We start from the raw sequence: 18765 nt of genomic DNA, 5'->3' as shown, positions 1-18765 counted from the left end.
TCATCAGTTCCGCCATCTTGGTTTTAATCCTAACCACTCAGAACACTCAATTCAAATTACTTTATTAAATGTAGAAACTAGAAAGCAGTTAAAATAAACACAGTTTCATTTAATTTCTTATCAACGTTTATGCGAAACAACTTTTTCAACGTCAAAAATAACGGGTTTAAATTTCATCGGCATTGTAAACGTCCGGGTTAGATTAATTCCGAAAGGGAAGATTTACGCGGAACATTCATAAAGTTTTTAATTTTATTAAAAACCCTACTCGCGCGAGCGGTTGTCTAGATTGGCCATGCTGGACCGTCGAGATACCTGCACTAAAAATAGAATAATACCACTCAGAATAAAGAGCTCTACATTTCATAGCCCACTTTAACATTGTCGTTTTATTGTTTAGAATCCGAGAGAGCGCCGCGGACCGCTTTTTCCACACATTCGCGTAAAGCTGGTAGATTTTTGAGGTCGAATTTCGTTCTCTGACCGTATTCCGTTAATTGCGCTTACTGTTCGAATGTATAACATAATCGAGTCTTTCATTAGCGTAACTCTTAGTGAGAAGAAACATTGCGTCTTGTTATAAAATATCAAGTTACTGAAGCTCAAGATCACTTGAAACATGATCGAATGATTAATTATTATTATTTAATTATACCATCATAGCTGGTTTAAGCTTTCGCTTCTGCGTTTCTTTTAAACTGTTAATAAATTTTAGATGCACTACAATAAATGGTGGTTTTATTTCTTGCAGTTTCTTGTCTTTGTTAAGGATTCACTATTACCCTGAATCATAACAGGTTCTTTGTCAACGCCTTTATATTCGTTCGTCCTTTGTCTTACATTGACGTAAGGCGTGTACTAAAACATAAAATACTCTACAAAAAAGTTATGTTTCATGGAGTCATTTCAGTACCAATAACATGATATAGTGTTTTTTCTTAAATTCGATACATATAAAATTATTTAAACTTTCGTGAGACATTTTATAATTAATTATTTACGGCTTATTTACGTATACTTTTCTTTTTCCGGTGACGGCACCGACCAGTTTCAGACCCTGCGGGGGTCCTTCTTCAGGGCGAGGGTTAAGTAGGCGCGACGCGAACGCGATACATACTTAACCCTCGCCCTGAAGAAGGACCCCCGCAGGGTCTGAAACTGGTCGGTGCCGTCATCGATATATATAAGTTAAATTTTAATTAGTCACAGTATTTCGATATTATATACAACATTGTTAGACCTTACTATATCTTGCTTCTTTGCGTTCATCTGTAGTAAAAAGCAAGTTTTGGTTAATTAGCGCCCGTCTTAGACCCATAACTCAATGAAATAAATAAGAGAAAACTTCTATTACAAAGGGGAATCGAAGTTAAACAATGCACATAATTCATTTTGATGCCCATAATATAATGGTGGTAGTAAAAGTGAAATAACGTAACATTTATGAGGCGGTCCGGTCAAAATCCCCTACGTAACTGTCTTACGGGGACAGCACAATGGCTTCTGAATGATCTCCCGTGGAATACCCTCTACATCACGCGCGCCTTTGTTTACTTCCTTTGTTTTTTTCTCTTTGTGTTGTTAGTGGTCGTGCGGTTGATAGGTAAAATAAAACCCGATAAGGCATAACTATAGGACGGAAATATCACATTACATCAAATTAAATAACAGCATATATCTACAGACAAGTTTTAAGTAACTATTACTTAACTAGCTGTCGCCCGCGACACTGTCTGCGTGGAATTAAAAGAAAACAAAAGAAATTAGCCTCCTATGCTATAGATCTATGCCAAATTTCATCCCAGATCCGTTCAGAAGTTTAGGCTACAAACTCTAACAAACATCCATCCATTTAAACTTTTACATTTATAAGATGTAAGATTAAATAACGACATGAAAATTATTTTAAATATCAATTTCTTGTGCAGAATCTTTCACGTCAAACTGCCAAAGTATTTTATGAATAGCCATTCTCAACAATGTAAATACTTTAGAACTTTATTATATGCGAAGAAAATTTCAAACACGGAACAAAAAAGAACTTCTTATGAGATCAGAACGCCCAACTCTCCCCACTCTCCCCTAACCGCATGGTGGTAGAAAGGTTAAATCACGTTTGAGGTCACAATAAAAGGTATTAAATAGCTTGGAATGTTGCTTCCTCCCGTCCTTTATAAAAACTGCGACACGCGACGACCGATGCAGGTATATGGGATAACTCGTATAGTCCGCTTAAGAGTTTTTTAACTTTCATAATCGTCTTACACTTTTCTAAAGATGAATATTAATAAATAATAATAATGTTTATTATTGTGAGTACAGACAGCAAATTTCGTTAATTTTAATAGATGTATTATCTTTATCTCATTGCTTGATCGGTAGACAATACGGTCTAACGGGAAATACCATCTATTCCAGATGAAATCTATAATTTACAAGGTCCTCGTCATACTCTAATACTGTTCCTCATGAAATACAAAGAAAAGTGTGAATGAATTTTCAACATTTTGAAAGAGACACCAAAAACAATAGAGCGGTTCGTAACACGTGTCTACACTGACATCTTTTTTTTCCAACCGTCCGTTCCGAACAAAAGACCATCTGTCGGTCTGATACGTAACTAGTGAATTTAGAATACACGACGATTTATGCCTCATTTAGTCACAAAGCCGGGTCCGGGAATGCGGCCGTGGCGCATCTGTAATTGTGGCAATTAAGAAAATGTCTCCTTTAATTTACAAGTGACGATGAACCCACGAAACAAACTTTGGAAACGGGAGGATTTGTATCATATGTTCAATATTAACTGAAAGACTCCCTCCCTCTGGTATTGTTCGTGTCTGTTTTCTTCTTACATCTCTATAGAACTTCCTTTGTTTCATTAAATTAATTGTTCTGGCCATCTTTAAGCGGCAGTTATGGGGTTTTAAGTCTTAACCCCGTTGTGACCATTACAATATTTATTAGGCCTTGTTATTTAAAATGTTTTAGATATTTATAGACATTGTTAGCTCTAATTTAAATTTGTAATTTTATAGGTTTCGATTAAAGTAAATTCAGTACTTACAAAGATATTATAATTTCTTTCTCGAACCCCAATACAAATAAATAACCAAAATTGAAACGGTGATATTGTATTTCAAATTATATCAGCGCATATCCATTAGTACTAATCAAAATTTCGAGTTCCTGTGACCAGCGGGCCCTTGTTGTCCCCTTTATTTGCTGAGTAACATGATACGTCATCCACACCAGCCACCGGCCACCGGACGTACTCCTCATTAATGTCAATAACGTTGCCCAAAGCAGACGACACTTATTAACACGCTCACTGCTAACAAGTCGAGTCCACTTTAGTACATGAAAGTCATGTAGCATTGAATGTGTTGATAGTTGACTCACACTAAGTGAAACGATTATTTAACAAGACGAATGACAGTTTTTAAAATGGAAATGAGGGCGCTATTAGTCATCTACCGAATGCTTCTAAGGGACTATTTTATTGCAATTTATTATTTTGAAAGTCCTAAATACTAGGCAATCATAATGTGCCCGATGTTTCATATTAGACGGAAGAGTACGCTTGTGCCCGACTTGCCAAAATAAATACCGAGTACTTTAGGATATACCGCATTGATAGACAGTACTGGACTAAACCTAGGTTGCTGAAGTTTCCATTTGTTTTATCATTACCTAGCGAATCATTAGTGTTAGGTTAACCTAAATTTCAAAGGAGTAAATCTCAAGTTACGTAGTTCGGAAACGCATTTCAAGAATTAATGTTGTTTTTTGTAACTTACGTAAAATAAAACTAAACCATAACCATGCATAAACATTTTACGTCCGAAGTAATGTGAATATTGCATCAAGTTTAATTCAAACAGATTTATATTTATTGAAAATGAAGTTCCGAGTATTTTACACTTGAAATCACTGAATCTGCTTAGCGTTCTGGTTTATAGAAGTAAATGAATTGAAGTTTATTCCAATAGTTTGCTTTTGCTAATAACCACTTATGTATTTTTTACTGTGAATGTTGTCAATTTCCGTGAAAATAAAATGTTATAAGTCTTATAAAATTAAATATGATAATATCATCACTGAACTTTTAAAGGTAGTCAGATAGAATCTTCTTCTTCTTAAAGTGCCTCTCCGACTAGCGAAGGTTGGCGGTCAGTTCTCCAAATTTGATCTTGTCTCTTGCGAGGCGAAACAGTTGGGCGGCACTCGCAATTCCTGTCCACTCTCGGATGTTGCGTAACCACGATTTCTTACGACGACCAACACTCCTTTTGCCGGAAACTTTTCCCATCAAGATGAGTTGGAGGAGATCATATCTGTCATGCCTGAGCACGTGGCCGAGATACGATACTTTTCTCATCTTTTCATCAGATAGAATAAAAAATGTTTTTTACTTTTTCGCTACTTTATTAAAAAAGAACGAATGGTTTTCAACAAATGTTCGGTGTTTTTAGTGTGATATATCCCTTGTATAACTACTACTGGACTACATTTATCAGTAACAGCAAATACCACAAGGTCTCTTATGATAGGCGCAATTATTTACGGTTCACTAGACTTTAAAGTAAAATAAATATTTCTACAAGCTATTTATATGACTATGTTATGTCCTTTGCGAGGATTGGACTGTGCTCCGCATGTTTACACAAGGCGGGTCTTTTGTTATATCTCGCTAAAGGGTTACTTACACAAAAGAAATTCAAGTCACTATGCCAAAGGAATATTTCATAAACGCGCTTTGTATTTTCAAACGGATATGTATCACCTTGTATTGTTATGTTTGTCATTGAGGATAATGTATGATGTATGTAGGAGAAAATATAACAGTAAGATCGCCCACACCTTTGACGAAACTATCGTACAACTGTTGAGTCGCGCTTTGATTCCTATGACCTTATATGCGAACACTACTCGATTTTTAGTTGTGCAACTAAACGCCTATTCAACGGGGTGCAAAACAATTAATTGCACAATACTTGTGCGATAGTTTAATCAAAAGTGTGCGCCCGCTCTACCGTAAGTATGGCCTCAACAATTTTATTTAAATGGTACGTTAATACGTAAAGGTTAGCCTTCCTTAACATTGGAGTTCTTTCTAAACTCGTCGTAATGAAGTCATCATCATCTTTCTGCTTATGCTACTCCCGTAAGGTCCACACAGCAGGTTTTTGTCCTCCACATTACTCTATCATACGTCATCTCGGTCATCACTCTCTTTTTGATCATGTCACCTTTTACGCAATCCATCAATCTCTTTCTAGGTCTACCTCTACCAATGTATCCTTCCACAATCATAACTAACGGTCTCCTTGTAACATGCGATTCATCTCTCCTCATAACATGCCCATACCATGTTAACCTTTTACTCCTTACCTTCTCTACTACTGGGGCTACTCTCAAACTTCCTCTTATATACTCATTTCGTATCTTATCCATTCGTGTTACCCCACACATCAATCTTAACATTCGCATTTCTGTCACATGTAGTCTCCTTAAATCCGTTCCTTTTACTGCCCAACATTCAAATCCATACATCATGACAGGTCTTACGTTATTCATTACTCGTCATATTGAAGTAATAGTTAAATTAAATAATGTAATTTAATTTCTGTTGCAATCTTGCATAAACACCATATTGTTTCAAGTACTAAAATGTGAATCAGTTTTAGTAACATGGAAACACTTTGCGATATCTGGTAATATGCGGAAACGTCCAAAGTTCGTGAACCTTGTTTTGAGGGTGAATGTGGGTTGAGTACATGCTGGCGTATTGCCAACTTTATTCGATGATGATAGAACAATCATGCAACTTGCACTACATTTTAATATCAATTTTCACTTTTATGCGGAAGAAATAACAAGACAGGCGATGAAAAATATTTTGTCTGGCATACTTTAGTAGCTAGAACCAGCTAAGTAAATGTTTCAGAATATTGTAGTGTTCTAATTCTTTTGAATATTAACGCTTTACCCGTTTTCTATACAATTTCACCTTTTTATAGACAATAAAGTTTACATTTTTAATAATATTCTCTTAAGAAATTAGAAGAATTATAGAAGAATTATAGAATTATAAGAAAATAAAAGGAAAACGGTAAGCGAAATATTATTGTTTGTTCTTTTTCAGAGATAAACAAGCGTAATGTACCCATTTTGAAATAAATTACTTTCATTCTTTTCGTAATCGTTTTACACAATACAAACGTACTTCGTAATTTTAAATGCTTATCCAAAACGAAAGATTAAACAATGTTTACGGAATTAATGTAGAGCAAAACATAAAACATAAACTCATTCCATTGCCAAACGAAATCAAATCCCATCGCCTGTTACTGGATTAATACAGTTCTAGTTTTAAAAATCCCCTTTGTTCATGTTTACGCCACACTATTTCGTTGCGTTCGAATTCAGTAACAACTATCATTGAATAGGCTTAGAACACGAAAGAGGCAATGAATTTTATCAAAACTTATATGGATCTATTCCCTAACATGTATGTGTTTTTTTACATAAAATCTACGATAAAACAATGTTGAATTCACACGGCATTTTTTTATTGACGGCCCTTCCTTAATTTTAGGGATTGGAAGAGATTCACGTTGTACGAGTATATACAGATGAAAAATCCATGGCAACTGTGCCATAGTTTTTTCCGATTGTTTGCGAAGCTATGGTCAACAGCTATTTATAAAATAATTACGTAAGCGCCATCCCTGCTCGGTTAATGCTCTAACTCAATTTAAGTGATGGTGCAGTTTGAATTATGTTGTCCGTTGCATTTATCAGACCACTTGTGGGCCAAAATAACCGCAGCCTGGGACGCTAATGAATCGTAAAATGTTATTCTTGTAAAATGAGTCGAGAGAGATTGATTGAAAAATTTTAATCGGACTAAATTACTGCGTTTTATACTAATGAACTTAGGGATTTTCTTGATCTATTTGCAGATTAAAAAAATTACCGAAAGAAATGATTTAAGTTAAACTTTTCAAATATTTGGACAGAAATTAAATTACTTGTACCCAAACAAAATTAGCAAAAAATTGTAAAGAAAATATTGAATAGTAAACTCGACATATGATCGTTTCTCAGTTTTACGCGTATTGTTAGAGGCGAGAACAATGACCGCAAAGCGAAATGCAACGGTGCAGCGACGACGGAACATCGCAAGAAATCGCAAGCACGAGCAATTACAACGTCCGAAACAATAGTGAGAAATAGTAGAGGCTTAAATATATTCCATCTGTGGGAAAACACCGAGCAAATTATCACATTTCTCCTTTAAGTATTGTTTGTTCACAGCTAATTTGCTCCGCTTAGATATACCTTTACTAAAACATATAGTACTAGCTGTTGGTCGCGTCTCCGCCCGCGTGAAAAGAAAAAGAAAACTAGCGCTGTTTCCCCTTTTTCTGCTATGCAAATAATTTTTAGTTTTTCTGCAATTAATCACCTAAGTGGTAAATTACTTGAAGACAATGTATATTATATACAAACTTCGGTCATTTTTATGTAAATTTTCATCATCAAATGGCAACCCTGATATAGTTTTGTTTTAAAACGTCAAACAACGAAGCGTCAAGGTCCGCGGATCCGCGGCCAGTGGCGGCCACTCGGTCGTCAGTCCGGTTCGTTCGACACAGTCTGTTTCCGATGGGCGATGCCAGCGCTCCGGCAAACCTGTCTTTAAATGCAACAAGTTTTATGAAACTTAAATAACAGCTACTGTTGTTTGGTTTAGAATACAATGTTTAATTGCAGTTGTTTTCTCGCATTTTTAAACTTTAATAATACATTCATTTTGTAACACTTTTTGGTATTAAAATTAGTATTTCACCGTTAAAATAATCTAACAAAAACTGTCGTTTAAAAAACAATGTTGCCATCTAAGTCTTGAGTCACATATTCTTTTTGAATTTCCATCATAATTGAATAACATTGCATCCTCAAATAAAAAGCAAAAACATAAGATGTATTTGCAAATTAATATACGAATGAATATTGGATTTGATTAACTCGTCGAATTCATAAGTATGTCGGCCTATTTAAGATTTGCTAAGCTTTTTTGCCTATTACTTAATACTTCCGTAAGTGGAGCAGTTCCTTTTGACCGTTTAACTAGTAAATATGTCAATGAGTTAGCAAGAACTAAGTAAAACTAGAAAATTTCCTCACTATTTTTCAAATAATATACCTAACATAAATAATTTAATTAAACCAAAAGAAACGAAGAAGGAATTTAGATCGCCCTTATGTGTGAAGATATATCTTCTTTAGATATAAAAGTAGACTTTACAAGCTCGCCAGGTTACACTTACAGTAGAGATTTCGGGAATTCAGTATTGTGCACAATCAATATTAACAATTTAAAATGGAGTAGATATTGACGCAGTGTGTCTTATGATTCTTTTATAAAAGATAGGACTGGTTAAGATCATAAAACAGTAAGCATTTATAAATAATGGATTGTTAATCTATCTAACGACTGACACGAGTGTAATATCACGGTAATAAAACTAACTTCAGTTTATCACTACGCTCACTTAGTAAATTGCACGCCACAATTCAATAATATCCCAGTGCAATTAAAAACTATAACAATACAGCAAATAAAAAAAACGTGGTAAAAAATTCAACATGTAAAATGAAGCAGGAAACCCTATTTTACAATTAAAACTATACAAGAAAACAACGTAGGAAAGCAAAACAAAAGAAAAGAAAAAACCGGGGAGCGTAGGGTCCGGTTCTAACAACAAAAACTCGACACCTGAGTGAAATTGTCGGGAAAATATTCGCAATGTCCCCGCTTCCCGTCCGCCGCAAACCGGTTACAACACGATAAAGCCGGTTATCAAGAATTCAGAAGCTGTACGAAAGCGATATTACTTCGAGATGCACTCTGCAGACGGAAATTTACATTATTGAAAACCGGCTAGAGCTGGCTTATTGGCTTAATGTGTCATAATTCAACTCTAAATGGAATCAGCACGAGCCAAATTAATTTTATCGTCTGGTTTCAGTGAAAGTTTAGTGATTTACTAAAAAAAATGACCGTGTTTTAAATTAACGTTATTATTAGCTCACATCAGATTCATATTTTCATACTCTTTAGTACCTACGTATATAGTAAATTAAATAAAATCGGTGACCATTTAAATATAACCTTGATTTAAAAGAATAGTTTTTAATTTGAACTAAGATTCGAATGTCCTCAAAATGTCTAATAATAGACGGTTTAAAAAGTACATTGAATGTAATATGGAGTTGTCTTGAATGAAATCGACGTAGTCTTATGAATCATAATGACGTCACGACATAAAAAATACAAAACATAAGCTACAATGGAAACGAGATATGATAAAAATTGTGTTAATAATGACAAATGCTTTACAGCATGATGTTTAGAAATACCACTTTCATTAGATACTGCAACTGCAAAAATAAAGAGAGAAACACAACGTTGACACGAAAAATATTATCCTGAGAAAGAAATATAAACTACCTTGTGATGTAATGAGACCATATTCTGCATTACCATATATACAGAAACTCAGAGCATAAACAAACAGATAATAAGAATTTTTAAATCGAAAAACTTCAAGATAAGCTAGGATTTATTCAGTAGAATATTTTCATTGGTTGCGGTAATGCAGTTGGGATGCAAGCGACCGCTTTGCGCAAGAATATTACCTAATCTCATATCGTTAAAAGTAAGCGAATTCTGGATAGTAAACATTTTCCTAAGATTTTCCTAAAATCTTATGCAGAAACTGTCTGCATTAAAATTCAATAATGACATTAGATAATAGCACGTCTGTAATATCACTTACATCTTTCATTTAATTGGTTCTTCTCAATACTTGATTTTTTTTTTTACCTTTTTACTTCTTGGTGTTGTTTCAATAGAAAACATTGTCAATCATTCATTCATCATGTATGGAGAAATTGTTTTCAAGATTGCGTTTGCTTTTAATTAACACTGTCAACCTCCAGTATAAAGTAGCCCCAGGACAAAAAAGATACAATTTGAAAACATCACGTCTTATTATTTGTTTTGACGCATTAGCCAATGTATGATGACTATGTAAACTAAAGTTTGCAAACCGGTTACAGAGCAGTTGAGTTAAAAATGTTAAACGTCTATGGTCAGCTATTACTTGTATAAATGATCAAATCGAAATCTAAAATAATCTCTAACGTTATCAATGTTTTAAGATGTATATTTATGTAGATTCATCTTGTATAAATATTTGCCTCCATCTCTCCACAGCCTTGAAATGCATGACTCATGTCGTGCATGTTATTAGTGCGCAAGGAAACAGTTATTTTTCAATTTATATACGGTCGAATGGTTCGTTTGGCGACCCAATAAATATCAACCAATTTATATAAACAAGCACTTACGCCATTATTCTAGAGGTAGGCAAAGATACTGATTATCACGTGCAAGTCTGTCATTATTCTTGGATTTACTTATCTATATAACTTAGATGAAATTCATATTACAAGTAAATTGTATCTCAAATTCGAGAAGGCCGTTTGTTTAGTTGTTACATCTGTTCTGTTTAAAATTCAATTGATCTTAGTCATTGAATGTCAAATGTTTTTTTTTATCATGTGGTATTTACACAAAAGATATAACCTCAAAGCGTACGATATTGTTCTAATTCTGTAGTATAAAACGTGTGGATATAACATAGTTTCGCACAGATAACATATTTCACCTCCGATAAATCGAATCGTATTTGTAGGGACTACCTGCTTCACAAGATAACATATCTCTGGATATCAGTCACCAACATAAATAGTAATGCATATTCTCTTAATATCCATTCTGATTTAATTTTATATGACGTATATTAGTTTTGTCTAATAACAAAAATTTAGTAGTAAAGTAAAATACTTACGAGCTATAAACCTTAGTAGATAATGGCTCGTCATTTATCTCAATCAAGTCTAACTCTGTACTACGGTTTGTGTTTGGAATTCTTTATGTAAAAGGTAACTTGCCAAGAATTTTGCTCCCCTGGTACACTGACCCCTGTCAATTTCACCATCTTACAACTTACGTGCAAAGAAAATAAGAATCACAACCGCTGTTTACAATTCCTATCAGAGAAGACCTTGTATTATGCTGATTCTTGTAAATTAAAATAACACATTTTACTCATTTAAAATGCTTTAGCTAATCATTTAGAAATATTAGTCAGAATATTTCATATGAAGGTACTTTATTAAACTGCAGTATCGATTTATCTTGTTTTACGTTTGATTTACTGCATTCTGCTTTGAGTTTTACGATACTCTGTACCAAGGCATCATACCACGTGTGCGGTAGTTTGTTGTCACGTAAGTGGTCCGGTACGTGATATGTGTTATGTGTGTTCGTGTGATTCATCACGGTGACCCACATCACAGCTACACCGTTACTACAAAAGTATACTTTACCATTTTAACGAGGCGCACTCCGACCTTTTTTAAATTAAAACCAACGCACTCTTGCCTGCATTCTTGGATACAACACAAAGTTGGAATGTCTTACCAAATGTGTTGCAGTACCAAATACCTCCTAGAAATTAGACTTTCTACAAATGCTGGTCGATGCAGGGTGAAACTCCTCCATCTTTGTTTTCAACGAGTTGCTAATTTTGGGTTTAGAATAACCTGGAGTCGTATTGTTTTAGAAACATTACGCCAATATTTGGGCGTCAGTTTGTAGAACTTTCATTCTTGATAACTCCATAATCTTAGGATATCCAGATATTCAGCAGTTAATATTTGACTTGGCAGACTTTATACATTTAGATGTCTTCGGAGGAACCATGATGATTGTATGAATAGCTGGCACATAGTCATAATGACAGCTTGTGAGCGCGTTAACTGCATACAGCTAAGGGTAACGACACCGCTGATGCGTTCAATTTGCATGTATACAGCATTAGAGCGGGATTCACGCAGTTGCGACAAACTTGATTGGAATACAATATGAATTACTGCGATCTTTATACTTTGTAATATTGGACGAGATAATGAAGAAATTACAATATTTACATATTTTAATAGATATTTTTTTTATAGCAAACGGCCACCTAAGTCCGACAAAATGACGAAGCGACCGCTATCCATAGACAATTGCAGATGCGTTGCCAACTCTAAATCGACGGAAGAGGAGACGCACATAAATATATTCCCCCTTCCTATGCGTCTTCTCCACCGTCAAATCCACTTTCTCATCCAATCCTTTTCTTACTTAATTTCTTATCTTTTTCGTATGATGTTTTAGTTAATTCAGTATCAGAAATGTACGAGTAGCTGGACAAAGTTGAAAAATTTGAACTCACGTTGACCTTTTACAACAGATAGATATCCGAGGTCACAAGACACTGAAATGTAAGGTTCGTGCAAGGTTCTTCACTTCACAATGCAGATTATAATGCATTTATTAATTTTGTAGAGTCTATAAGTGAGCGTTACTCGTTAAAAACTTAATTTTTTCTTAACCAGATGAGTTGAATCGGGTATCTCCGCCATTCTACTTGAGAGTTAGTCACATAACTAGGTTCTAGGTGCTTGATTACTACCAGCGCAAATACATCCCAGTGTGCTTGCAGACTAATGATTGATACAACCATGATTGTGAAACACAGTATGGATATATTTTCGAACATTTATGTTTACGCGAAATTTGCATGTAAAATTACAAAGCTTTATCATACGCGGAGCAATCATTAGCCCATTATTCAAATTGCTGTTGAACAAAAGAGCGGATGCGATATTTCCATTCGATCGATTCGCTGGCGTTCGGGTGAGAAAGTAACGCATGGACGCGTCCAGAACGAATGTGGCAGAATTCTCAATTGTTCCAGGAAACCTAGTCTGTAGCCGTGTCGTGTTACTGCCCTGTTGAACAACTAACGGACGGCAACGGTTTTCGCATAACCCCCCAAAAGACTCCAAGCATTAGTTAATTACACTTGTCTTTACAATTTTTTATCCCTTCTGTGTTAAATATAATCTTTATTTAAATATTTATTCCTAAATATCTAATTCAAATCAGATAAGATTAATTGGTTAAGTAACTTAACTGTAACTCAACTTTTGGTTGATTTTAAAACTTCTTAAAAATAATTATGTCGGTAATTTTATTTAGATACGAGACTAACTTAATTCAAGGTTGGTAGTCATAAAAAGTACTTTTTTAATTTATCACTTGTAATTGTAGCATAACTTATACACTGTACTTTACATTCTAACCTCAAAAAATATGTATGATTCATTATTTATACCTATGCTGATTAATAGCAACTTTCAAAAACCAACCTATTTCATAGTTTACATTAAGAGTAAGCATCATATTAAATTAATACTAAGTTGGATATTAAGTTTAAAACTAAAATTAAGTACTTAAACAATAAGTTACCTGTTACAACTGCCAAGAAGACTGCTAATGCCGCCACACCTGTCGCTCTTACTCGCGTGGCCCTCATTTTGTCTCTTTTCAACACGATACTAGTTTACGTTCTCATAAACAAGAAAAACAACAGAAATTTAAACCCAGAGTCTTCAAATGCCCTTGTCCTTTGTTTAAAAACAATAAAGTATAACACTTGCGATTAGTTACACCTACGCTGATATTGTTTATTCGAGATCAAGTAGATAAAAAGGTAATCCACAAAATTACACAACAAATGTCCTTAACGTTTCCAAAATGTCGAAAATAATGTTATTCTCAATTGTTCACTCAAGTTCATCGTGATGCTTTACTGTGATTGAAGATTCGAAGAAGACAAGAATGTCAAACTTGTTTCGTATCGCAGTATCTGTGCGGCGGCAGAGCTGCGTACGTCCGTCCTACTCGAGCGCGAAGCCGAACTGTTGCTACACGAGCGACATACCGCGGTGACGAACGAATAAGGAACTAAGCTATAGGCGCCATTGGTCATACAACTTCGATGGAATGGAATACATTTATTGGACCGTTAATTTCAAATAAAACCATGATATATTCTGTATTATTCTAAAACCAAAAATTACAATTCCATTAAAATGCAGGTATGGAAGATATGAGAAATACGACAAAATAAACGACCAAGTTAATCACTTCGTAGCCTTTCGTTTGATCAAACGTAAATTCGAAAAATAATTTCATTTGGTCATCCATTGTCAACATTCCAGTCTAGTAGACAGGGCTCATGGCAGCAATTGCCTAATAGAGCGGTTATTGGAATATGGGGTGTACGTTTTTAATTCTATTTGCGCAGTCAAAACAAGGGCCAGTCCTCATCCCCTTTCAATTAATTTATTCGAGTAACCCCTACGTCAGTTCTTTATGCCGATTCCAATTTCCTAAAATCGAAAATAAAAGGAGATATTGTATTTCATAATCTTGACAGAAAATAGACAAACAAGGAGAAGTAATTAACTTTGTTGTACTAGAAAAAATCGACAAACTATAACTACGTATGATTACATTTTCCCATAAAAATAATGTAAAAAGTCCAAGCAAAAGATATTACCCACTTAACAGCGGTTTAACTAATAAACATAGCAATAATTAGAACGCTGTAAATGTCAAACATTTCAATCTATTAGCGGTTGCATTAACTTAACTCTAAAGTGTCGGCGTAGGCTTCGTTTGTCCGCTCCCGGCTTCCGTCGACAGTCTCACTTATCGTCAAGTCGCGAAATAAAACCCCCGCCGTCGAGCTACTGTTTATTTTCCAGCCAGTTGCTAAAATTTGCGAATAATTCCGTTTAAAAATGGATACGGGGGATTTGGCTTTAACCAACGATCTCATCAAGTGAAAATTCATATGGAAGAATGAGTTACTAAAAACTGTACGAATAATAAATTATGAAACGACTAGCTGTCGCCAGCGACTCTGACCGAAAGAATATGTGCCTATGTGTTCTTCCAGACTATACTCTACATCTGTGCCAAATTTCATCGTAATCAGTTCAGTAGTAGAGGCTAAAAACTCTAACAAACATCCATCCATCCAAACATTCGCATTTATAATATTAGTATATTAGTAAGACTAGTAATATTACGGATTTATGAAAATGCATAGTAAATAAATCTTGCCATGTACGTAATAGAATAAGTAGTTTGAATTATTATATAATTTTCACCTGTCTTAAAGCTTTGAAACGTAAGCAGTGTTCCCATTTCATTTCAGGCATACGAATGTTCGAACAACGATTTAGTTTTAAAAGATCTTTCGTACTCTGAGTGGCTCTGCTGCATAAATTATAAAACACAAATCATGGCACAAACAAACGACTATTTCTCTTTGTTAGAGATTTCATACTGTCGGGAAATGCAATCCGCCTATTCTCTAATAATAGTTGTTACTCTATGCTGTATGTGGACGCGTTTTCTGCTTCTTTGAAACGTGGACGGAGATAAACTTGAATATTACATGAGCATTTGTTTTTAAATAGAACAATAGTTTGATTCAGCAGGAAAATGCAGCTCTATGCTTTATGTCGAAGGAAACCAAAATACTAGTATTTTTGTATAGAATCTTTGTAGAATTTAATATAGCTTTTTATCATAAGAATAAAATATCTGGGTGTTATTTATGTTGATTTAACCGTTAAATCTTACTGCAAAAAATATTTTATGTTACAAGATGTTTTTATTTATTTATTTACACTTTGTACACAAAGAAAAAAGTAATTAATTATTATATATTGAAAGTTAGTTGTACTGGTAAGCGAGATAACTCTCTTAGAGTTAAGACTGGAAAAGAGTTATCTTTCTGCTAACGATGCGATAAGCTTATAATTGTATAGCGGGTAATGTTTTATGTTACTTTTTTTGTTTAAACCTGTCGCGAAATATAGAGGTCAATAATTTTTTTTAAAGTTTTTAAGCTAGCGCTTGACCACGATTCCACCGACTGAGAGTGAAGATTTGATCTAAAGATGGTACGCGCTACCCTAATAAATACTCTTTCACTCTTTTCTTGAAGGCCCCCACGCCATATCTGGACGGAAAAACCGACGCTGGCAATATATGACAAAATATTCTAGAAGCTTGTCAAATATCGTAAAAAGGCCTATTAACTAGAGATTACAACATTGTAGAGTTTACAATGTCCTATCCGTGTTGTAATCGTCATTTAATCAAATAAACAAATTGTTATGTGAAACCCAACAAAGATATTGTCGTCAATTTCTAATTATGTAACGTTATTTGTTACTGTTTTAATACTCTAATACAAGTGGATATCCGTGAAGGCTATATCGGTGCACATACTTAGTTGATATTGAAGGGAACATCACTAGCTAGTGCATACCTAAAAAGTATCGATGTATCACAGCGAATTGGTATCGATAGCGTATTTACACACACATTAACACGTAATTTATACAAGCGACCCCGTTTAGCTCATGCCGACGTTGGCGAGGGATGGGCTCAGCCCCATGCGATGTCCCGGCGGATTAGTGCCGGCACACTGCCCTCTGAAATCACCAATATCGTTAAGGTGAGGCGGCCAGGATATTACAAAATTCTAAATAAAGCAATATGCGGCGTTAGTCGTGCGTGTGATTTGCGAAAAGCGAATTATAAGCTTCTCTGGTTACTGATAACGATGTCACCTATTATTTATAACCTTTAAGCAAGTGAATTTAAATTTATGATAGTACAGAACAACGATCTGTTGATGCCGGTCTCTAGATATGAATAACTGATATTTTGCATTTCTGATATTTCGTAGGCACATTAATAATTTGCCATAATTAGTATTCTACTTACCTATCTTTAAGTTTTTATAAGTTTAGTAATCTGGCATCGATTACAATCTGGAGTGGTTAGTAGGAGCTTTACTTGTTTTCTTAAATAAAATAAATGCTACTGTAACCAATAAATCAGTAATCACTGTCGCTTAAACAAATACATTTCAATCGGTACCAATCTGTTTTAATATGCTGCCTTATTTAAATATATGACTTCCAAACTTAATTGAGTACGGAAAGGAATTCACGCTCCAGTCGTTCCCTTTGGAAGCCGCAAACTTGAGGGCGCGGGACATTGAGAGACTGCATTAGTGAGATCCACGTTATGACTTGGAAAATGCGACACTTCTTACCCTAAAAGGGAGTACTGTATTTATGACGTGCGTTTGATTTATTACACAACAGCCCTCGAGTACGTTTTGTTGTTTCTTTGTTGAGGGCATCGCACCCCGGGGTCTTGAGACAATCGAATGTCTAAGGGAATACAATTTTAGATGCGTCGAATATCTTGTTGATGTGATGTCAAAAGACAATCAAAACTTGATCACCACCTAGGCTTAATTAAATCGACGTAAGGAGATTTATGCGATGTGATATGAAGAAAGTCGTAGCTATCATTAGGAGGCGATTTACGATTCCTCGTGCGTTCGCAGTCCATTATTCACATTTCATTCCGGCGTGACTACATTGAAAGCTACTGCGGGAACAGCTACGTTGCGTAAATCATTTGAATTACACGCTGGCGACTACTGCCCGAGAGTCTTATGGCTCCCTCAGCGTTTTCTCTGGTGTCTTACATCTGTAACATTTGAAACTTTAGTTTGTTACACAATATATAATGATACATGAAAGTAATAATTTATACTCTTAGTGAACAAAAGCAAGAGTTAAAATTATATAAATCTATTACCTTTATTAATTTAGCAATATTCACACATGTATAATTGCTAATGAATTCAAAAAGGCGTAAAAAAAAGTATATTATCGAAATAAACTATTCATATTTCATTTTCACCCAAGACTTATACTTAATTAAACTTACCGTCGTTTAAACTACGTACAACAAATAAAGTAGTGTAAAAAAGTTAATGAATTGTTTATGGTAGTTGTCACGCGAGTCTTGGCACGAAATACCAAGACCTACCGTAAAATGTAGATAAGCGCTAAATAATTGGGTCACGGCCGGATTAAAACTCAACGATCAGATGTATGCATATCGCACACATCCAACTATGTGGATTAAACACTTGACATTATTAAAGCTCCGATTAAATTAAATAAAATAATTTTATCGCTATATGTTTATAGCAGTTACCTAAATTTTTGAAAATGGATCACACCGATATAAACTTGACTGTATGAATTATTTGGACCCAAAATGTCAGTTAAAAATTTCTAAGTTAGTTAAAAGATATGAGTAGTCTGTGTAAGCATAAGTGTCAAAGCCTGCTAACATCAAACGTTCCAAGTTAAACGAGGTTTTGGATGTAAGCTTGAAAACAAAAGGAGATAGCGGAGATTAATTTCTATTCTGCAGATATGAGGTTTGCGGCCCGGAAGGCGATTGAAATGAAGTGGGTTAGTTGAATGTGGCACACGTGAACGCCTCGGCGACGATAGCTTTGCAATTAAATAGGTCGTCTGCTCGCCCCGGACTTCTATCGATGTTGATATAAAGGCGGCCTGGATCATTTACATTACGTAAATAGCGACCTATGTTCTGTATTTTCCGATCAAGTTATAACGTTTTCCACAAAGATGGCTCACAGACATAATGTATGGTTTCCGTAGTAGAGATTTCTGTTTCACGGAGAACACTTAAGTAGTAAGACAATAAATATGGCATTGCATATTGTGAAACCAAGTTTCAAATCATATTGCTTTTATGTGATCTAATCCTTCCAATCTGATTTTTATTACTATATCTACAACTAAATCTCTCTCCCTTCTATAAATCCTGTCGTCCTGTTGTCATTGTGACATGACACATGTTGTCAT

At 34.8% G+C, this 18765-nt stretch overlaps 1 protein-coding gene across 4 annotated transcripts in view; it reads right to left on the bottom strand.

The window, feature by feature from the left end:
* LOC106104378 (fasciclin-2) overlaps positions 1 to 13908 on the bottom strand; it is a 74939-nt gene extending 61031 nt beyond the window's left edge. For all 4 annotated transcript variants that reach the window (XM_013284416.1, XM_013284417.1, XM_013284418.1 and 1 more), the window contains exon 1: positions 13442 to 13908. In XM_013284416.1, coding sequence (XP_013139870.1) covers positions 13442 to 13508 — 67 coding nt within the window. In that variant the 5' untranslated portion in view covers positions 13509 to 13908. The remainder of the gene's footprint in view (positions 1 to 13441) is intronic.
* Between the last annotated feature and the right edge of the window lie 4857 nt (positions 13909 to 18765).

Source organism: Papilio polytes, unplaced genomic scaffold (assembly GCF_000836215.1).
Source record: "Papilio polytes unplaced genomic scaffold, Ppol_1.0 DF823688.1, whole genome shotgun sequence".
NCBI classification, from domain to species: domain Eukaryota; kingdom Metazoa; phylum Arthropoda; class Insecta; order Lepidoptera; family Papilionidae; genus Papilio; species Papilio polytes.
Note: the sequence above shows the minus strand (reverse complement) of the source record. Positions and strands in the feature narration are given on the sequence as shown.